The following is a 16,488-nucleotide window of genomic DNA, read 5'->3' on the forward strand; positions in this document are numbered from 1 at the left end:
TGATTCTCCTCTCCCTCCCCGCAGCTAATATGCTGGAGTCAGCCCGTCTCACCCCGGCGCAATCTTATATACAGGTCAGTCAGTTAGTAGGCGTTAGGTGCTGACAAGGCGCGGATTCACGTGCGTTTGTCTGCCTCACACTGTCAGGGCGAGGAGGTTATTAATATCCCGCTAAGCTCGGAGCTCTGAATAATCAAATCATTATTGTTTTAGCAGAGTTGTGACCTAGCTAGCTGGGGGATGGCGGATAAAGCCGTTCCCTCCCCGAGCATCAGCTCCGCAGGGCGGGATTATCTCCTGATATCGTATCCGTGTCTCATGTACTACTCCCAGGTAAAGGGAACCGGTCATTGCAAAGCAAGAGGGCTGCTGCTGCTCCCAGTCTCTGCTTCTGAAAATGCTGAACCTCTTGGCTCTCCTGGCCTCTGGCTGTCATGCTGAACCTCTTTTTTTCCATGATTTGATCTCTGAATGCAGAGGGGACTTTACACTGGCTTTCCTTTGTCTGTACTTGTTCCGGGTCAGTCCAGGGCCACCATTAGAAATCTAGGGGCCCCGTGCACCCTACCTGAAAGGGTTTCCCCTCCACGACTAATCATCAGCATCGCACTCTTCCTACTCGGCTCACCTCTGCACATCCTGTTCCTATTGAGCTTGGCTCTGTACCCCCTGCATCCCTGCTACTACTCTTCTCTCCTCTGCACCTCCTGCATCCCTGTTCCTACTCTTCTCTCCTCTGCACCTCCTGCATCCCTGTTCCTACTCTTCTCTCCTCTGCACCTCCTGCATCCCTGTTCCTTCTCTTCTCACCTCTGCACACCCTGCATCCCTGTTCCTTCTCTTCTCACCTCTGCACACCCTGCATACCTCTTCCTACAGTACTCGCCTGTGTGCCCCCTTCACCCTCCTTCCTACACTGCTCACCTCCGCACCCCCTGCACTCCTCTTCCTACACTGATAATATATGCACCCCCTGCATTCCTGCTTGTACTCTGCTCACCTTTGCACCCCTTGCATCCCTCTTCCTACAGTGCTCAGCTTTGCACCCCTTGCATTCCTCTTCCTACACTGCTCATTTCTGCACTTCCTGCATTCCTCTTCCTACTGTGCTTACCTTTGTACCTCCTGCATTCCTCTTCCTAAAGTGCTTGCCTCTGTGCCCTGCACCCCCCATCCTACACTGCTCATCTCTGCACCCCCTGTGGCAGGGCTGTCCTTTCTTCCCTAGAGGGAGCCTGTGCCGGGCTCGGGCCCCCCTGCTGACTTGATCGGGCCCGGTACAGGACCCGGTACTGCATGTACCCCCTATCGGTGGCCATGGAGTCAGAGCCTCAGAAAGTGCTGAAGCCAGGTGGTCGGTATAGCAGCCAGGAAAACAGCATTTTACAAATGAAGTCTGCAGTGGAAGCCCTCTTATTTCTATAATGACAGAGAGAAGCAGACCTGCCACAAATGTGGACAATCCACACGTTGGAAAAACACGTATGTAAAGGAAACCGCGTGTCAGATAGATCATAAAATCCAGAGCTATAGGCAGCTTCAATGATATACAAATCTTGACATTTCCTGTAAAAGTCATGCCTGGCCCCGCCTCCTAAGCTTCCCTATAAGTCCTTTAATGTGATGGGCCACCTTTTTTTTTTTTTTAAATACTTTGTTTATTGTCTCAGTACATTGCATACATCAGTGTGTTGTACAGTGGCAGAAAAAGTTATTCCCATATCATTTGTGAGCATTAACATAGTCTACTGGCAACAAAACTAACATTGGTTATATAAGCCGCGTCAATACCACTCCCATCCGATTGAAGACATATATTAATATGAAGGAGTTGGATATGTTGCGTCGCTCCGGTGGGGCCCAACTAGCTGAGTATGTAACTCCTACCCTTACAAGTTGCCCGCACAGGACAGCCCTGACCCTCCGGCCCATGGAGGAGCCAGAGAGAGCTCCGCCTATTTTGACCGTCTAGCACACTGCAATTACAAAATATGTTCAACTAAGTAAGCCAATACGGCATCAAAACAGATCATCATTAAAGCTAATGTGTGGCACACCCCACTCCCCCTCACTAACAACGTGGACAGATCCTTAGCACACATGTGATGGGGAGCTTCTTGAGAGAGCGAGGCATGGCCCACTGTTGTGTGGTTATTCTCGTAACATATCTCACTATCGAGCTGTAAAGTAAAGGAAGGGGGTCAAAGAAAGAACAGGTGGGAAAAAGAGGGGGAAAGAAAGGGAGACAGACATATCACATGCATAAATCGTCCTCCTCACCCATTGACTCGTTATATCACTGAAGCTCCCCCTGTCTCAGCCACGTAGGCAGCGGAATGAGTGAAATGGAGCCAAGGCATCCAGGTAGATTTGAAGCGTTCCTCTTCATTTCGTAAGGAGGCCGTCAGGTCCTCCATACGGTATATGTCGTCCATAATTGCGAGCCAGAGTCGTACTGTGGGGGGGGGTTGGATTGTCTCCATAACAGGGGTATGCAGGATCTGGCCGCATTCAGCATATGTACTGTCAGAGATCTTTTGTACCGTTTAATTTTGGTGGATGTCAAGCGTAGGAGAAACACCCCTGGGTCATCTGGTAGGGGCTCAATCACCAATTGATTAACCATCGTCCTCACCGCGTTCCAGAAGGGGCGTATGTCAGCACAGGCCCAAAAAATATGGAGCATAGAACCCGGTGCCTGATTGCACCTCCAGCAGAGTGCCGGGATAGAGGGATCCATTTTGTGTAAAACATAGGGGACTCTGTACCAACGGGTGAGTACTTTATACCCCTGCTCCTGATATTTGGATGCCATGGATGATCTATGGGCTAGTGACAAGACCGCTGTCTTTTGTTGTTCTGTGAAGGTCCTACCCAACTCAGATTCCCACCGCTCCACAAAAGGGGGGGCAAGACGACCCGGGAGGCGAGCACAACTGTCTGTATAACCAAGATAGGACGTGTCTGGTCGGTGTGCCCATATGACACAAAGCCTCAAAAGGGGTAAGAGCGCGCGCCAGATCCCCCACTCCAGGTACTGAAACTAGAAAATGTCGGAGCTGGTAAGCGCTCCACACCTCAAGAGGAGGGTCACGTAGATTCCGGATGGCATCGAGGGACATCCATTTACCGTCCACAATAAAATCTCGGAGCCGGAATTTGCCCATCGCCAGCAGGCGTTGGAGCGGGCCCTTCCCCATCCCCGGAGGGAAGTCTGGGTCACCCACTACCGGAGTCATGGGAGATGGGTGGGCCACCTTTTTTTGGCCAATAGCAAGGCTGAGAAGTTCCAACTAATCACATGATCACTTTAAAGAGAATTTAAAGGGCCAGCCTATGTCACCTGTTCCCTTTAAATCACTGCCAGACAGTTCGCTCCGCCCACACACTGACATTTCCCTTGCCAGTACTTCCTTCTCAGTCGCCGTTAAGGCCCCATTCCCACTGAGCGATTCGCAAATCGCGCGATTTGCATTTTGCGCGATATCGCGCAAATGCTTGCATTGAAAAGACTAGAATCGCGGCAAAATCTGCTCCAAAAAGGGTCCTGCTGTAGCGACGCATGACCGGCGACAGGGACAGACAGAGCCCCATTTGATGTATTGGAGAGCGATATCGCGCGGTAAATCGCTCAGTGTGAACGGGGCCTTATATTGTTGCCTGGTGTCGAATGCTAAGGGGATCGGTGAGGTCACTCCCTCAGTCATGTGACAGTTTACAGGCTTGGTGATTGCCTGCTAGACCCTAGCACCGTCTCAATGGAGGAGGTCACATGGTCCCCTATGCCCAAATTAATTGGGTATTTTTGCTGGCTGACGCATTGCTAAAGATATCCAGCAAATACTGCAATTGTGCTGAGGTCAAAAAGTCCAATCAATGTGTCTTAATCTGAGGTCCGTGTAGTCCACTGCAGCCTGATTTCACAGATATCCTCACCTCTGCAGATGGTGGGTAACCTCTCCGCGTTTGATGTGTCACCGGTCACATTCAGATTTCCACGTGGGTAGTGAGGACGAGCTCCAATGTTATAACAACGGCACCCAGCACCCAGGACAGTTGCAGGTACAGGCTGGTCTAGGGTTGATGGCAATCTTGCCATTGAAGGGGTTCCCAGATCACCGGATTCTCTGCCGAAGGGTGTGGAAAGGACGGCAATTTCAGGATGCAAAACTGACATACTGAGCAAACAGGTGGTGTTCCATGTATGCATTTCAATTTAAAGTGACTAGATTAAAAAAGAAAGTTAACAAAAGGTCTCCCTGAGAATAAAATAATGAATTCTTACCTGTCCCCTCCCACCCCATCTTTGCTCTCTTGAAGTGCTAAGCTTTCCCACACTTCTGGGTGTGTCGGATGCCTGGCCCCCTTTCTGTGCTCCGTGGTACCTTCCACTACTTAGCTATAAAAGTGTAAAATTCATCAGTGCGGGCAGTGTAACAGGTAAGTGTTAATTGCTTATCTTTTCTAACAGGGACGCTTCAAAGCACATGTTAAAGCATTCCTGTCATTGAAAAGGCAACTCACTTATCCGTGTGTTGCTATGTCACCTCTTCACTTCTCTCCAGCTGCTGCAAGTATTCCACAGACCTGTTGATTTGAATACCTGCCCCCCCCGTCAATGGTCTCTCCCATCAGTTCCTCTGCCCTGTAGTAAAGTATGAGCCAGCAGGAGAGACCACTGTATGCAACGGGGGTAATCGGGTACTCCACACACCCGGATGTGTAGCTTAGAGAAGTAAACAAGCGAAACAACAAGTGGTCCACCCGAAGGGTTCATATATTGCCGCTTCTTACAGGTATGCTTTAACATTCACAGGGACCCTGTCACTTTATATGTTAAAGGGTCAATTTATTCTTTTAATTTTGCACTGGAGTTTATCATTAAAGCGCGCACTCCACCCTCCTATTCCCTCACAGCCAGGGAAGGTGCCATCTTGGTATCTATTTGGATTGTGGTTGCCATGGCGCTGCACATGTGATCAGCTATGACACCAGCCATTTGAGGTTTGGTTGAGAGCTGGCATAAACACACTGACAACCTTGACAGTTGGCATGGTAACTGACAATAAATTGTTGGGTACAGTTTGTTTATTTGTAAAGCAGTTAATGTGACGGTTGCTGCAGCTGAATCCGTTAAAACATGTGCACCAGGAAGATGCACCTGCAGTGAATGTTTGGTGAATGTCGCCTTCACTGCTTTATAAATATATCAGGGTTGGGCACCTCCGGCCCTCCAGTCGTTGTGGAACTACAAGTCCCAGACATCCCAACTCTCCCGGACGCTCTGGGAGTCTCCCGCTATTAGATAGCGGCTCCCGGCCGCCCGGGAGAGAAACACTTAATCCCGGAAAGGTTTATCTGCTCGATCGAGCAGATAAACCTTTCCCTGCGATCGTTTTTTCTTTTCTGACATCGGGAACCGCGGCCCGACCGTCAGTCAGAAAAGAAAAAGGGCATACGAATGCATAGCTAGATTCCTATTGGCTGTTGCACTTTGCAATAGCCAATAGCCAGTGGGCGGGTAATGCACCCGCCCACTGCTGCTGTCAATCAGCAGAGGGGGGCCTGAATTTTTCTATCAGGTCCTCTTCTGGTGATTGAAAGCAGCAGAGGGCGGGTGCAATAGCTAGTTTGCTATTGGCTATTGCAAAGTGCAATAGCCAATAGGAATCTAGCTATGCATTCTTATGCCTTTTTTTTTGTTCTGACGACTGCAACTGGCAGAATACAAAAAAAAAATCAGAAAAAAAACCTGCAGATAGCAAAGAAGCTATTGCTTCCTGTGCTACCTGGCATCATTTCAGGGGGGTGCTCTCTCCCAGCCCACCTAACCCCCATCTGCGGATCGTAGAGGGCACCTCCCTGAAATGAGAAGGACACCTCCCTGAAATGGCTTCTTTTAGGTTGGGATCCCTGAAGTCCCATGAGGCATTGCAAGACTGACAGTTACAGGCATGATTGCCACAGGCTGAGGCATCATGGGAGTTGTAGGTAAAGCAGTTAAAGCCGCTGCTGAATGCCCAATTAGCGCTTGCATCTCATTGGCAGGACTCACTGTTCCTTCCATCATTTTTCACCTGGCTCCCTACCAGCACCACCCGGTTTGCTGAACCAGGTTCTGCCGGTGGGGCCACCGAATGAGCCAAAATTGGCTATGTGGGTGGCCAGCTTTAGCGCTAGTGTCAGGATCTTCTTGTTAATTAGGGTTTGTATAGTTGGACATTTTCAGTGTTTTCTATTTGATCTCCTCAGGAATCCTCCTCAGCGTCTCTTCTCCTGCTTGTTGACACTCGGTGGTGTTCTTGTCTGTGATGATCTCGCCGTGTACTCGCTGTGCCGCCTGGAGGGACGGATTGTGTAACACGGTTACATAACTGGCCTGTGGAGGGGGCAGGAGACGTACTGCAGAGAAAGTAGGTTAAGTGGAGGGAAGACAGAGACATATTTGTACTGGTTGTTGTTTCCCTTCCAGTGTTTGTATGGAGCTGACATATACCGTAGAGCCTTCTACATGGGACCCATCCACATACATCTCGCCGGTAATCTTGCTACGGTGGCCCGCTAGGTCCAAGACAAGAACAAAGCCGCACAATCTGCTCTTCTGCTTGGCGCTTTAGTCCATCTCTAGACCGGCGCATTTCACCCTGTAAGTGGCTTATTCGTCGGGTCAGCAGGATTACAGGATGAATCGCGTCAGTGTCTGGAGCTGGGCTGTTTCCCGGCGAGAAAGGATACCCATGACATGGTATTAATCCTTCTGGCTGGTGGACTCCGGGGACAAAAACTATTATGTATCTATATTCTTTTTTAACCAGTAAGGATATAAATTCACTTTTTACGCCTCAAATATTTTTGCGAATCCAGTTATTGCCTTGTGAAAGTAGTGCTGACATCATTACTGTGCTCTGCAGAGAGCAGAGCTGTGGGAGGGACCTAGAAGGCCCCGCCCACTACAGAAAACTAACGGAGGGGCGGAGACAAGATCAGTCACCCTGCACGAGGAGAGAGAGCAGCAGTGACCGGTCTTAATTACAGGAGGGGGCGGAGACAAGACCAGTCACCCTGCACAAGGAGAGAGAGCAGCAGTGAGCGGTCTTTATTACAGGAAGTTCCCACACAGAGGCAAAGTGTCACACTGGATTATACTCTCTTTTATGTTTTTATTGCTCTCTCTGTCCCTGTTGGGAAGATTGCCCCTAGATGGCACTGATGAGTATGTTTCCTATCTTGGGGCACCGTCAGCCTGTGCCTGTCAGTCTTGCAATGCCTCATGGGACTTGTAGTTCCACAACAGCTGGAGGGTCAGAGTTGATTGGGTCAGAGTTGCGGACCCATGCTGTAGGAAAAGCGAAGCTACAGGCTCTTTTATGTGTTTACTGTGAATGCCAGTTGTGTACAGAGCTCAGTAACTCAAGCTCAAATATACCCACTCACCTGAATGGTCAAAGTAGTGACCCCTCAGTCCTGATAGGCTGCGCAGAGTTTCAGTTAGAGAGAGGGAGTCTAAAGGCAATCGCCTTCTGCTCTGCACTGTCTTTAGAAATCCATAGTGCTCTGTGATGTATCTGTAACCTCTTATTAAAGTGCAACTCCAGACATTTTCTAGGGTTATTTTTTGGGTAGCATTAACATTTGTCTGTGACCCCTGAAAGCCTCATTCACACTGCTAAGAGCCGGCCCGTACAGATCCGTGCGGCGTGCATGGCCGTATCGGGCCGCTCCCGGGAAGAACAGGTGCTGCGCGTGATTGTACGCAGCAGCCTGTTCTTCTCTATTGGAGGACGCGGCCGTACGCTCACCTGAGCTGCACATCCGTGTGGGTGTTCATGCTCGTATGCAGACAGGATGGATCTGTGAGTCTGAGCATGGACACACACATGGATGTGCAGCTCGGGTGGGTGTACGGTGTCATGTGGCCGTGCCCTACCATGGGGAAAAACAGGCTGCTGCGTACAATCACACGCAGCACCTGTCCTGCCCGATACGGCCGTGCATGCCGCACAGATCTGTACGGCCCCGACTCTTAGCTGTGTGAATAAGGTCTTAGAGAGATTTCCCCTCACTTCCTGTCCCAGTGATGTCTGAACAAGGGGTTTGGGGGGGTTGTCACTGAGATAAATGGACATAGGCAGCAATAAAACATTGTCCAAAGATCTGACCTGTCCGAATGTTAGTGATTGGGTTCAGATCTACGTTATGGTGACCACTCACATTGCATTCTGATTGTACAACCTCCTTTAGCTCCACCAATACCTGTATATTGGATACAAGTGCAATACATAGTTTGAGCCCCCCAGTGAGAGGAAACAATAATGGATGGTGTGCGCCATTCACCAGTAGGAGACTTTCATTCAAAAACATTCATTTTCGGATGGTTTATTCATTTTCCTGATAGTTATTGGGGGGAAAATTGATGATTGATTCCGACCGCAGTGATGGGAAAAAAATGGAAGGAGCCGGATGGAAATTTTTTCTCATACGAACGGAATTCTAACAGTGAATGTGGTTTGTGTTCAGGAAACTCCATTCATTTCCAGAATCGATTGTCAGCACCAAACGACATTTCCACCCACATCCGTCTCTGATGACATCATCGAATGTTCTGACCAGATGTTTCTACCAGAGTAAGGCTGGCCTTGCACTACAGTTCTGAAGATGATTGTACAAAGACTGTGCAACCAGGTTGTAAGGTGTGTGTTAGAGTTGTGTGTGGTGAGGTGTACAGGCAGCTGTGATGGGCAATTGTGATTGGCAGCTGTGATGGGCAATTGTGATTGACAGCTGTGATGGGTCGCTGTGATTGGCAGCTTTGATGGGTCGCTGTCATTGGCAGCTGTGATGGGTCGCTGTCATTGGCAGCTATGATTGGCAGTTGTGATGGGTGCTGTGATAGGGGCTGTGATGGGCAGGTGTGATGGATAGCTGTGATGGGTGGCTCTGATGGGCAACTGTGATTGGCAGTTGTGATGGGTGGCTGTGATGGGCAGCTGTGATTGGCAGTTGTGATGGGTGGGTGTTATTGGCAGTTGTGATGGGCAGCTGTGATTGGCAGTTGTGATGGGTGGCTGTGATTGGCAGCTGTGATTGGCAGTTGTGATGGGTGGCTGCGATTGGCAGCTGTGATGGGTGGCTGTGATTGGCAGTTGTGATTGGCAGTTGTGATTGGCAGTTGTGATTGGCAGTTGTGATGGGCAGCTGTGATGGGCAGCTGTGATTGGCAGTTGTGATGGGTGGCTGTGATTGGCAGTTGTGATGGGTGGCTGTGATTGGTAGCTGTGATGGGCATTTGTGATGGTCGGCTGTGATTGACAGCCTCGTCTCCCTGCCCATGTCTGTCTAGATGCTCTCTAATAATTCCTCCAGATTTCATCTTTGTGTATGTGGATTAATCCCTCTGGAACATTTCCATGACAGGATCCCGCCCGCCCGCCTCCCTCCTGAACGTCTCCCCTTTCTCTCTCCGCTCTCCTTTGTCTATTGTGGGCGTTGCCCACTTCTGGCTCCGTATCCCGGGCCCCCTGCCAGCTGGACAGGAATCTGACCCACTTCTACCTGACCTACTAATGCTGAGTCCCTGGCACTGGCAGAGGATTTATATAGAGACACCCAGGAAGGAAAGTTACAAAGCGCTCGGGGCGCCTGAACTGAACAAATATCATTAGTGTGGCACCCTCAGCGATGCCAGACTATAGATTTCAGTGGTGAAGGATGGCACGCTGCGAGCTGCATGGATCTGCAGGGCCGCATGCCACCTCCATTCACCACAGTGAGCTATGGAACCTCTGCTAAGCGCTTATTGTAAAGGAAATGTGCGCTGGGAGAATCAGGGGGCTGCCATTTGCCGACCTCTCTTTCTTGCTTGCTGCCATACTCATCCTGTGGCTTCAATGCTACCTGGACCAGGCACCTTTAGCAAGTCTGCAGCAGATTTAGCTGGGAAGGGGAGGTGTTTAGTAGCCCCACACTTCCTGTCCTAGGGTGACAACCTTCCATAGGTACAGTACCATCAGTGGGCATTGACCATCCAGTACAGTATGTTGCTAGCAGCAAAAAAGGAAATGAATGCAGCCACCAAATCAAAAGACTGCAACATGTTATACTTTGTGTTCTTGGGTTAGTAATCGGATACGCTTTTAAAGCAGGGTAACATGCAACGACAAAGTGCAGAGCGTACGAAGCCACGGCAGCCAATCAGAAGCCTTCAAACTGTTCCGATGGCAATATGCTGAAATAGTTGATTGCACAGCTTTGTTAAAGGAAGCCCGTGCAACGGTACATCTCTAAGCCGCCATTGCTGACCTCCTTCTGTCTGCCTGGCTGTCATTGACTCGGAACTCAGAGAGCACTGAAGCCATTAGATCAGCACAAGAGCCAGGCTAGTGGCATTTTCAGAGGAGATGTCAGCAATGGGAACTTCCATATTTCACCCAGATATATATTTTATTACCAGTTGATCTGTTATTTGTCCCATTTCTTTTAGAAGGCCAAGCTGTCCAGTTGAAGCTACAGGGTCGGGGCAAACTATATCACCAGGGCCGGATTTCCCCCATGGAGAATGGCAGACCTGCAGGCTGCATACAAGTGATTTCGGCAACATCACCGGGATCACTTGTACAAAACGAGCGTCGGCTTCCCAGTTGTACATTTAGCTATGCTTGCCCAAAGCAGGGCTAATTGTAGAAAACAACTTCCCACCCTGCGCCCAGAACTGCATGTCCCGGGCATCAGGAGATAGGAATTCCACACCCCTGCTGCCCCTCTACTCCCTGCTGCCCTAAGGCCGGCCTTGGTTGGCCTTGTGGGAAATCCGGCCCTGCCTATCACATTGCCGGGTGTGCTTATAACAAGGCTTCTCCTTTAATAATCCTCATCAGCAGTCCCGTCTATACATAGAGCTTTCATCCGTCTCTTAATCCCTCCCATTACTCCTCCTACCCGTCTCTTAACCCCTCCCATTACTCCTCCCACATCTCCCCTACAGCTCACCCCATTCATATAATGAACCATAGTGTTGTATATGACATCTTAGGCTCTAAACACACACAAGCTGTAAACTTCATATATAATTTTATACAAGTTTATTTAACTTTACACATAACATATATACAGAAATAGTGCCGCCCCCCCCCTTGCTATAGCACTATGCGCCCCCACAAAAGTGTAACAGTAGAAGAAGGATCAGTCTTTAAAGCGAGAGTCACACATTGGCACCTGCGGATTGTGATGGATGGGAACGGTTGCCAGGCTTTCATTATGTTTGGCTTTCATTATCTGGATCCGGCCGATAATTAATTCTGCACCTCGATTCCCTGACCTTTATCTGCCCCCCACCCCTCGTGTCCATGCGTTCGGCACTTCAACCTCAGTTTGTGTGGCAGTTTGACGCCAGCCACTGGCTCCTGATAGGTCGGCCACTCCAAGGGGCAGCAGTTGGATCCCCCCTCGTCACTACCACTGTCCTCGCTCTGGTACTCTGACTGGGGGGATTTGGGGGACAAAAGTTCTGTGGAAGCTTTAATGCCGGGGGCCTTCTCCATGTCCTGGTAAGTATTTTGGAAACTGTCCGAATGTACAAAAATGGAGGAGCGTGGAAGTGGGGCGCTGTACTCGGAGGCCTGGTGTTGCAGTGATTCCATATCTGTACCCACAATGTGCCTGTGCTGGGGGTCCACAGTAAGCCCGCCGACTCTGTACAGTATCACTCCCCCACGTGGCACTGCTCCTCTCGTGGATGGGTTGTTTTCCACCGGGCACATATTGGCAAAGTCATTTTCTGTGGTCCTCCCCTCTCCGTAGCCAGCTGGCACCGGGCTATCCCGGGAAGACTGATCGGAGAGGTCTGAGAGCGAACTGCGGGGGGAGTAACTATCCATGGCTGCACCCCCTCCACTGTCCGCCTCTGAGGAGTCCGAGTTTATGGCTAAGTAGGGGGACATGTAAGTTGTATTCCTGGAATTGCACAGCAAAGGTCCCCCGTCTGCCGCCTTGCGGTTGCCAAGTCCTTGGCTGGCCTCGATAAACGAAGCAGCCGAAATTAACCCGTATCGCAGCTTCAGCTGAAACAACTCATTCCTCAAGCGGCCATTTTCCTCATCCAGTGCCGCCACCCTCCCTTCCAGCACCAGGTCATGGAAGCGTCTCTTTTCTCGAGACCTCTTGGCTGCCTCGTTGTTTTTCCGCCTCTTCTCCCAGTAGCTGGCATCCTTCCTCTCGTCGGAGATGAACTCCCGCTTGCGGCGTCCAGCCCCGGATCCACCTGCAGCTCTTTCCTGGGAATGCTGCTCGTCCATGCTCTGCGAGTAGTTGGACAGTGGTGATTCCATGCTCACTGAATGTTCCTCAAGATTTCTACAAGTCCAGTTCTTTACAGTAGGTAGATATAGAAGAGTGATGGCGTCTCTGGTGAGAAGGATTCAGGTGAAGCACCGTCCCTTGGCTTGAAGACTGGGACTGCTTTCTTCTTGTTTGGGCTCACCATACAGTCTAAGCATCTTAATCTTGAACTCTTTCTTTCTCAAGTAGATCAACACGCCGTGATACAAACTCCCACGTCCTGCCGGATTAATGAGTCAGATCTCTGCTGTTCTTGGATTTGTGTTGAGTGAACAAGGAGAAGTTCCTCTCTTTCTCCTTTGTCAGGTAATAGTTCTCTGCTTCACTCTCCGTCAGGTTTTGGTCTCCGGGACACGCCTAGAGAGGCAAGAGAAGAAAAAAAAATAAGACATTGGGAAAGTGGTATTTTGGAACCCCGCCCCCAACATCCTTACATAATATGACCCTGCAAGTTTGGCATTAACCAGCCTCACGTTTGACCTGGTTTACTTTGAACGTCAATTACCTTAATGACTCCTGTTTTGTAATCTGTTGTCTTATTACACACAGAGCTATATATACACAAACATACATTTAGCCAGACAGGTATCTCCCGAGTCCATGTGCAGGATCTTTATTCATCTCGCGACTGGAAATACCTGAAGTTATAAAACCAAGCAACAAAAGAGATTCTTGTGCAGGGATGGGATGCTGACCTACAGAACTAATGAAACAGAGGTCACTCTGCTGATGTCTGACATGCCCCTGCTGGGTCAGAGCTAGCGCTCCCCAATTAGCAGGGAGCATCAGGTTTTCCGATTGCAGAGATATGAGCCTCACTCAGCGAGGAGTTTCGGATCTCTGCAGAGAGACCACTACTTCCATGCAGAGTAGGGTTGCCACCTTTCCATTAAAGCGAAACCTGAACACTCTAGCGACACGCTGACATTTTTGGGGGAGAATGAATCGCGGCCCATTCATATGTAAATATCACAGTTGAGACTTTTTTCAGTGCCAGGCCAGTAGCCCCTATCTTAATTTTGGTTGCCCCTGTCTGCCTGACCTCTTGTGTCCGGGTTTCTGCTGTCATGAAACTCAGACACAGCATTCAAAACCCAGACTGTCCGGGTGAATCCTGGACAGGTGGCAACCCTAATGCAGAGTGCAAGGGCCCTTCTCTGCAGCATGCCGGCAGGGGAGGTGTTTTTTTTTCCCACTTAGGTAGCCATACACAGCTTGAATTTTGGCTGGTTCCTGCTGAATCGGCCGTGGTGGCCCTGCCTGCACCTCGACAAGCTTCAGGTGGAAAATTGTCCTCCGCACAGATGCAGTCACTGGTTAGGTATTCCGATAGCCGTGGGAACGGTCAATTTGGGCTTAATAAATAAAAAAACTATTTGCATGTATAAAAAAACAGGGGAGCACGCAGCCAATAGAATGGGCCAATCCCTCTGACACCAGCCAAAGGTTTCAGTTGGGAAACCCCTTTAAGATGTGCTATGAATTCAGCTTGTCTTTTCAGGAGCTGTCAGTGGGATTTGTGAGTTCCGCTGGGCCGTTGGATTTTTTTAGGTTTGTGCTTATAAACCGGCAGGGGAAGGGTTACTGGCACAACGGGGCTTTTATTTTTATTTTATAATCTGCCCCACAGACATAAAGCTGGAAGTCTACCCTTGTCCTGTCCACATATGTGTGTCAGTGTGTTAGTATGTGTGTACACACCCTGCTTCCTCCACCCTCCCTCCTTGTACAGTCCACGTGCCTAATCTCCCTGCCATGTGACCAGCTAGCGCAAGGCATGGAAACTAGGTCAGGATTTCGTAAACAGACCTGAGGGCGCTCTGCCAGGGACCAAGTGCCCTGTGCCGCCGGAGACCTGTTCCTTGCCACAAACCCATTCAGCGCCAGGCTTTTGAAAACATGCAATAACAATTATATGTTCATGTGTCAGAGACTAAATGCCCTGCTATACCACAAACCCACTCAGTGCCTGGTTCTCAGAAATGTGTAAGAGACTATGTACCCTCAACCACCATAGACCCATTCAGTGCCAGGCTCTTAGAAATGTGCAGAAGAGACTATGTACCATAGACCCTCTCAGTGCCAGGCTCTTAGAAATGTGCAGAAGAGACTATGCACCCTAGACCCACTCAGTGCCAGGCTCTTAGAAATGTGCAGAAGAGACTATGCACCCTAGACCCACTCAGTGCCAGGCTCTTAGAAATGTGCAGAAGAGACTATGCACCCTAGACCCACTCAGTGCCAGGCTCTTAGAAATGTGCAGAAGACACTATAAACCCTCAACCACCATACAACCATTCAGTGCCAGGCTCATGGAAATGTACAAAAGGGAAGAAGGACTCTGCAATACCACAAACCCATTCAGTGCTTGGCTCCTGGACATGGCCAAAAGGGACTATGTACCCTGCAATACCACAAACTCATTCAGTACACGGCTCTTGGAAATGTCCAATAGGGACTATGTACCCTGCAATACCGCAAACTCATTCAGTACCCAGCTCCTGGAAATGTCCAAGAGGGACTATGTACCCCTGCACCACCACAAACCCATTCAGTGCCCAGCTCCTGGAAATGTCCAAGAGGGACTATGTACTCTGCACCACCACAAACTCATTCAGTACCCAGCTCCTGGAAATGTCCAAGAGGGACTATGTACTCTGCACCACCACAAACTCATTCAGTACCCAGCTCCTGGAAATGTCCAAGAGGGACTATGTACTCTGCACCACCACAAACTCATTCAGTGCCTGGCTCTTAGCAATATGCAATAACAGATACTCATTTAGTGCCAGAGACTATCTGCCCTGAACCACAACAAACCCATCCAGTGCCAAGCTGACAGAGACAATAAGAAATACCCAGTCAGTACCAGAAACGAGGAGCCCTGCACTGGTAGAGACTTGTTCCCTGACACATTCTATTTCAGTAATTAGTCAATATGCAGTAGCTGGCACCCATTCAGTGCCGTAAGTCTGCAACAAACTCCATCACTGCCAGACTCCCAGCATTGTTTAATAACTGGAACCAGTTCTCTGCCAGAGATACGGGCTCATTCATAAAACAACGCCCAGAAGAAAATGCTCACTGCTAAATGTGGTAATCCATAGCAACTCATTAGAATTGACTTAAAGCCGCACTTTAGGAATGATCTTGGATACTTACATTGGTCCAGCTTGGTTTGATGTATGTATCCATATCTGATCTCTGGAGGGCCACCGGGGATGCTAAAAATACAGTCAGCGCTGGTCTCCTCCGGTGGCAGCTCTGGTGACTTCCCCTCGGCACACTGAGCACAGGGAGGCTCTCTCTGGGTACCACCGGCATTTAGAGAATGTTTTGTACTTTTCTCAATGAATATAGGGTGTTCTCTGATTGGATGAGGTAGAGCAAAACTCTTTTTTAGTAAAAAAAAGTCAGATTTGGACATTATAGTGATGACTCACTGATAGTTGTGTGCTTGCTGAGGTTATACACACCATCTCAGATGCAACGTGTGCCTGGCAATGATTGTAAAATATATTACATTCAGTAGCTACCACGATGAACTTCAAATAGTACAGAATGTTCCACTCCCGGCCTTCACTTTACACGAATCGATTGGGAGTTCAGTTATGGACGGTTTTGTAAATTATAAAGTGGACCATGTTTAGTTGAGCCACCTGGCTATTACTTTACAGGCCTGCTAGGTAAGAATGGGGCTTGTTGCCAATGTTATTAATAGGAAAATTACCATAAAGGCCTGTGATGTCTCAGGTACGGCTTCCTCTCCAGCAAGGAGAACAGCGAGTAGCATAATGGTGTCATCACCAAATTTCATCCAGATCTGCCATTGGGCATGTGTCAATGGCATCGGTTTGAGATCCATCTGAGATTGTTCAGAATTCATTGACGGCTCCATTTGACCATCAGCTGACCTCCTTCGGACCTGCAGTTTATGTGCTTCAAGTGTGCTTTGCATTCACATAGATTTGTATGGCAATGCAAACCCTGTGGTCGAAAGTCAGTACACACAGGTCCTAAAGCTGCCATTTTTCCCCAGACATGGTGGCAACCCTAGTCTTGGTAGAAGGTCTAGGCCACCAGCAAGAACTGGGCTCTTTCAGAAGCTTCGAATGGGCGGACCTCTAAGCGTTTTTTTTGGGTTGGCCCTGCTCT

At 49.3% G+C, this 16,488-nt stretch overlaps 1 protein-coding gene across 1 annotated transcript; it reads right to left on the reverse strand.

Moving 5' to 3' along the window:
* Positions 1-1,043: 1,043 nt before the first annotated feature.
* On the reverse strand, positions 1,044-12,512 carry LOC108801673 (nuclear factor interleukin-3-regulated protein-like). The gene is made up of 2 exons (XM_018573576.1): positions 11,155-12,512; positions 1,044-1,057 (listed from the first exon to the last, which is right to left on the reverse strand). Exon 1 carries the CDS (start codon positions 12,321-12,323, stop codon positions 11,289-11,291), a length of 1,035 nt encoding a protein of 344 aa, XP_018429078.1. The 5' UTR covers positions 12,324-12,512; the 3' UTR covers positions 1,044-1,057; positions 11,155-11,288.
* Between the last annotated feature and the right edge of the window lie 3,976 nt (positions 12,513-16,488).

The sequence above is a fragment of the Nanorana parkeri genome, unplaced genomic scaffold (genome assembly GCF_000935625.1).
Source record: "Nanorana parkeri isolate BGI_ZX_2015 unplaced genomic scaffold, ASM93562v1 scaffold2432, whole genome shotgun sequence".
NCBI classification, from domain to species: Eukaryota; Metazoa; Chordata; class Amphibia; order Anura; family Dicroglossidae; genus Nanorana; species Nanorana parkeri.